The 5,706-nt window shown below is 43.9% G+C and overlaps 1 protein-coding gene across 1 annotated transcript; it reads right to left on the bottom strand.

Annotated features, from left to right (window-relative positions):
• Nucleotides 1-586: 586 nt before the first annotated feature.
• On the bottom strand, nt 587-3,423 carry GSTUM_00002619001 (uncharacterized protein; the record flags this gene model as incomplete). The annotated part of the gene is made up of 8 exons (XM_002836380.1): nt 587-939; nt 1,000-1,678; nt 1,733-1,885; nt 1,939-2,078; nt 2,130-2,251; nt 2,335-2,967; nt 3,024-3,175; nt 3,241-3,423. 8 exons carry the CDS (start codon nt 3,421-3,423, stop codon nt 587-589), a joined length of 2,415 nt encoding a protein of 804 aa, XP_002836426.1.
• Nucleotides 3,424-5,706: the final 2,283 nt, after the last annotated feature.

Genomic DNA, 5,706 nt, shown 5'->3' with positions numbered 1-5,706 from the left:
CGAGTACGGGTGCTGTCGTTGTACCGGGATGTGTTGAGATCCACAAGATGTGATTCTCGCATGATCTTCGCCCAACCACCGCCTTGGCTTCTCACGCATTGAGCTGACAATCAGACTAAGTGATAGAAAACCCAGCGACCAAATACGAGATGCGTTCATGGGCACGCCAGGAGCTTGAAAGAAATAGACATGTACAGGACCAAGTGAGTGTCTTAAATCGATACTACCGCTCTAGTTACGAGCTCAGTGTAATACGTCATGGACCAATGCTTACTTCTACCGCTAGATTCACATACGTTATTTAATTTCGGTAAGATAGAGTTGAGCAAAGCACATCATAACCTTTCTTTCATGACCCTAATGTGTGATTCAGAACGGTAAAAAGGATCTTGAGACTATAACTCGGTATACCATTCAGAAACCATAATGGTCTCATCAGATACCAGCCCCGATAGGAAACTCACGAATATCACTCCCGAATATATTGTTTCTGGAAATGTTATCATTTATGGGCGATACGTTAATCAACCATATAAATTGGGGGAACAAGTTGCTAGGCTTGACGGAAAATAGGAACTCAGCCGTTTTACCGTTTCTTGAATTTAAACCTTAGCTCATCATCACTATCATCATCACTCCCACTCCCATCCCTCAGAACTAAGGTCTTCTGTTTTTTTCCGGCTCCAGCCCTCGACCCTTGTGCAATCGCCCCTCTTTTTGTTCCTTGGCTTGTGACAGCTGGGCCCCTCGTTCGCGCCGCCAAAGGGTGGGTCTGTACCGAGCCCTGAACTTGAGCTTCTAAACGGTCACCAGGGCGAAGAGCATGCATGCAATCATTGCTATCCTCTTGGAGATCGACAACTTGTTGTAGTTGCTGTGCTGGTACTTTCTGGCTCTTTTTTGTTGGGGGCGTCTCTTCCTCGTTGTCCAACCAGTATCCTATTTACTCATTAGCTATTGTAAACAACCAAAGAAACCAGAAGTTTGTTGCACCATCACCGATCCCGTAATCCCTTCCCCTATGCTCAACAAGATTGACCATGACATTGCCCCGCATAGCCCTCATACCCCCGCCCCGCCCAGATCTCACGAATTTCTTAAAATTCTTGCGTCCATTCCACATGGCTTCCCACCTAGCCCCTTGATCTCCATATCCAGCTCTCGAAGGCTTGTCAGTCCTTGGTTTGACTTCCATTACCTCAACGATAGCTAAATTCTTTAACTGATCGACGTCCAGCCCTTCCATCGCCATTAGCTCCTCCTCTTTCGCCACCCTAACCGCCTCCTCTTGCTTTTCTTTGATCTCTCGAGCTCTAATAACGAAAGGGTCTTCATCCCTCTGTACCCTTTTCCCTTTGCCTTTTAGGGGTGCTGTCTTGTCGGGCATCTTGTCGGCTGGTTCAGGCTTTGGAAGTGGCAGCGGGGGGGGTGCTTCAAGCGGTTCTCCCCAAAGAGCACGCTCCTCTTCCTCAATCAATTTCCGACGCTTTACCGCCTGCGCCCCAGGGAGAAGGTCCATAACATCCAAGAGCTGTCCCTGCTCATCTTCAAGCTCAACAGACCTCTTTCGGGATCCCGGGTCCAGCGGAGCTGGGGGGCGTGTATCATGACGAGGCTCATCGATTCCCATTGGGGTATTGTTAGAACTAGCACTAGGCTTTGAAAATGAGGACCCCGACTGTCCAATAGACAAGGGCTTAGCAAATTTCGTGATGCGGGGTATGGGACCTACCTGTGCTGAGGCTTCAGCGCCGCGAGGGGCAGGTGTGCTAAGACTCTGTCCTGACGTAAATTGGGTTGAAGCCAATTGAGCTGGTGTTGGAGGAGGATCCAAGTGATCCATGGAAAATGGGTCTATCAGCTTGGGTATGGCCCGGGTCCTTGTCTAAATGGAGAATATAAGCGAGAGTAATTCTGATGAGCTGGTTGAATACATACTCGTCCGCGACCACGTAAAGCGGGACGGCATGCCCCAGAAGCCTCGCTAGAAGAAGGTAGTACAGATGTCTCTTCAATAATTGTCTTCTCAATCTGTACTAGTGACCCATTGTATACATTTTTTGATGTCCGAGGGGGTTCTAATGAGCGTCAGAACTAAGACCTCATCCGCTCGGAGAGGAGATCCCAACCTGGGGCTACTTGCCGAGTTGTGGGTGAAAAATCTTCGTCCAACGGCTTCCTGAGGCGACTCGTGTCACCTGTAAGGATAATATCAAGGAACTCGTTTTGCTCGACCATCCGGTATCCCAATCTATTGGATCACAGTCATTAGCCCGACTGAGGTCAATGAGGACGGGCTTGCTAGTACCCTTGTGGTGCTTTCGAATGACCTACATCTCTTGTACTCTGGTTGAGAGATCGTTCTCCCACTCAGGGTTTTTCTTTGCAATAAATCTCACAACTGCAGTATTTGTCCCATGACTTCGCTTCCTAACGAATTCAGCCAACTTTTCTGGCGTAGTCTCTCCTAGCCGCACGTCATATCTTTCCAGTTTTCCATGCGCATCGGTAACTGGCCCTAAAAAGTTGTTATACTGGAGGTTGTCGCAAAAAATAAAGGTATAGCCTTCAAAAATGTTTCTCCTAGCTTTATCTGGCCTATAGAGACTTGAAGATCGGTTTCCAGGTTCATTATTGCTCGGCGGCAAGAACTCTTCTGGGTTAGGCCAGTTTCCGTCAAAATCCTGTTCCAGGGCTGACTGTCTCCCGTCCGGGGGCACACTAGCGGCCTGAGCAACTGCGTCGAGATAGGAGCTTGTCACTATAAATTTGCCATTGATAAGTGCCTGCAGGCCTATGGCCGTATTGCGCTTTGATGCAACAACGTGCGTAGTAGAAGGAACGAAGGTAGCTAAGGTCTTGATACCAAGAGCCTCAACTTTATTCTGGTATGGAATCATACTCCTTTTGTCCTTTCTATCCTTTGAGGAGAGCGACACCGAGAAGACAATTGGGTCCCAATATAGTCTGCGGAAACTCTGTTAGTCCGGATGTAGGCAAATGGGGGGTTAAAGACATATGACCTGAAGGTTGGTTCATATTTTCCAAGGTGGATAGAATATGATTCTTCGTCAAGGGTGACCATTTGATCACGAATTTCTTGTCCATCAATCCTTGTCCCGTGCTTTGTTTTGTGATCCTGAACCTTCAGGCTTGGGCGAACGTTTAGCTTAAGCTGTAACAGTGATAAAGTTATTAAGCCAAACTTTCTGTATCGATTGTTGCTGTGGTGCCACCTACCCCGTCACCTTCTTTTACGTCCCCAACTTCAATCAGGAGGTGTATTCGTGAGATGGACTTTTGCGATGGAAGCGACAAATTAACATCCTGAGAGGGCGTTCGTCCGATAGCGAATCTTTGGTTTGGCCTAAGCCAGAGACGCTTGCCACCCAGAACTTCACCTTCGCACTCTATAAACCACATGCTGGAGGGATAGAAGTGTGTAAGCGGTGAATGAGTGAGGCGAGAAAGCTGAATTTAAGCGGAGACCAAGAACTGTGGTCCCCGGCAGACGCGACCGGAACAACTAGCGCGGTTCATTCGGGAAATTTATCCACGTGACTTCAAGTGATTTTCGCCAAGCCATCATCTGCACGAGTTGAGGAGCAAGCGTGAGTCAGAACAGAATGGCATCCCTAAAGTTACTCGGGGGTTTACGTAAATGATAGGATGGACAGGGGAGGACAATGTCCAAGCTTTTTTACCCTCTCTGGCATTTAACCTACCAAATTAAATCATTTCTTACCTCTTACAGTGACAAGCACGGGGACTGCAAAACCCTGTCCATCCCATCACTAACATCCACTCCCAAGTACAAGTACCATCCACATGTTTTATCTCCCGGAGTGCTTTGTACTGTACCTTGTATCATAATATTATCATGAAATTTACTTGAGTCCAAGGATCAGGCAATAAAGAATGGTACTATATAGACGAGTAGGAATTTATTTGGATAAAAATATGGAATACTATGAGAAACCAAGACATTCTGTTAGACTACAGTAAAGGTAGAATTATGAGAAGCAATATCCATTGTGACCTCAGATAAAACAAAAGTGATATGAGAAGCAAGATCTTTCATGATCTTGAAATTAATGCTAGGACTTGTAGTATGAGAAAAAATCAAAACCTATCATGAGTACAATAAAGAAAAAAGAAAACAAAAAAGCTAGAAGAAAAGTATTAGGAATATTAGAAACCAATACCTAGGAACCACCCTAAGTAGGATAACCCTACTTGGAATAGGATTCTCTAATCTCCAACACCCCCCTCCAGCCTCCTCACACAGCCCGCAAGTTATCATGCTTATCTCTCAGAGTTGTGTCCTGTGACTATAATACTACAGGATTAATATTGTCAGAATAACACTGTATACATTGCTACTGTCCATCTGACAGGATCCTGTTCAAAGGATATATGAGAAGGGACCTACGGCAAGGTCTGAGAAGTGGAATAGAGTAAATCTATCCACTACTCAGAATGTTAGTAGGCTTCAAAAATAGAATATCTGTGGTATGGGCCATAGGTAACAGGACATTTTTTGCACAGAGATATGATAGAATATTAGAGTATCTATACAAAGAGCCAACACATTGACCTCCATCCTATAATAATTAGAAGACTATAGAACTCTCTGAAAATACTATTAAAGAAGCCAATAAACTTCATAGAGTGCTACAACTAGATTAAGGGGTGTGTCATAGTTGTAGAAATTATCACTAAAGCCACATAAAAACTAAAGACCTATAATCTAGGATAACCAGGAGTTGCCCACTGAGGTATTAACTGCCAATTCAGCACAATAACAGTAGATGAATCAGGAGGAATTTATTCAGAAGAAATCCATTACTTAGACTAAGAGTTATTGAGATTCCAAGTTTGAAACCTGAGGAGGTTCTGTATATGACTACTCCTGCAAATGCAGACTTAACCTGAAACTGATTATTTTATCGAAGAGAAATACCTTCGAGACCAACATTTTTCAACTTAAAAACTAGGTCACAAGTCTGAAAACTCTGAAGATCAGATAATTATAATTGGAAATAAAACAGGTTTCCAAATTGGTAAAATAGTAATTACCGAAGAGAGTGTGATAGTTTTCAAGGTTTCCTGGTGTTCACACTTTTGGAGGATACCCAATATTGCGAGTTAGAATTAGAGAGGTACTTAATTTGTATAAGAGATAGAAGTAGTGCACAAATACTCAAATGTGCAATATAAATATCAAAGTAACTTCCAAGTTGTTAGATGTCATCAAATAACGGAGAAGAGACTTTAATAATAGAATGTGATTTACAAGATTTTATATTACTTTACTCTTATAAGTTATAAATGAAACAAGTAACCCTTTTGAGCCTTCCTAGACCAATCTCTATCTATGAAAAGAATTTCAATTGGCTTAGATGATTCTGAGTCTATGCAAATGGTCTCCACCTAACAAGAAGAATTGTTATAAGAGAACTGTTAGGAATACCAGAATCCGATACCTAGGAACCACCCTAAGTTGGGTAACCCCACTCGAAATCGGAATCTCTGGTCTCCAACACCCTCCTCCGGCTCTCTTATGGGGCCCGCATGTCATCATATATATCAATCTCAGTTGCGTCCTTTGACTATATTACCACAGAATAGAAGGTATTAGAATAACACCATATATGTTGGGCGAATCATCCTTGCGTCAAGAATAGTGGATGATGTTTGACTCCG

The sequence above is a fragment of the Tuber melanosporum genome (assembly GCF_000151645.1).
Source record: "Tuber melanosporum whole genome shotgun sequence assembly, scaffold_141, strain Mel28".
In the NCBI taxonomy this organism is placed as follows: Eukaryota; Fungi; Ascomycota; class Pezizomycetes; order Pezizales; family Tuberaceae; genus Tuber; species Tuber melanosporum.
The sequence above is the reverse complement of the archived record's forward strand: the minus strand, read 5'-3'. Positions and strand labels throughout refer to the sequence as shown.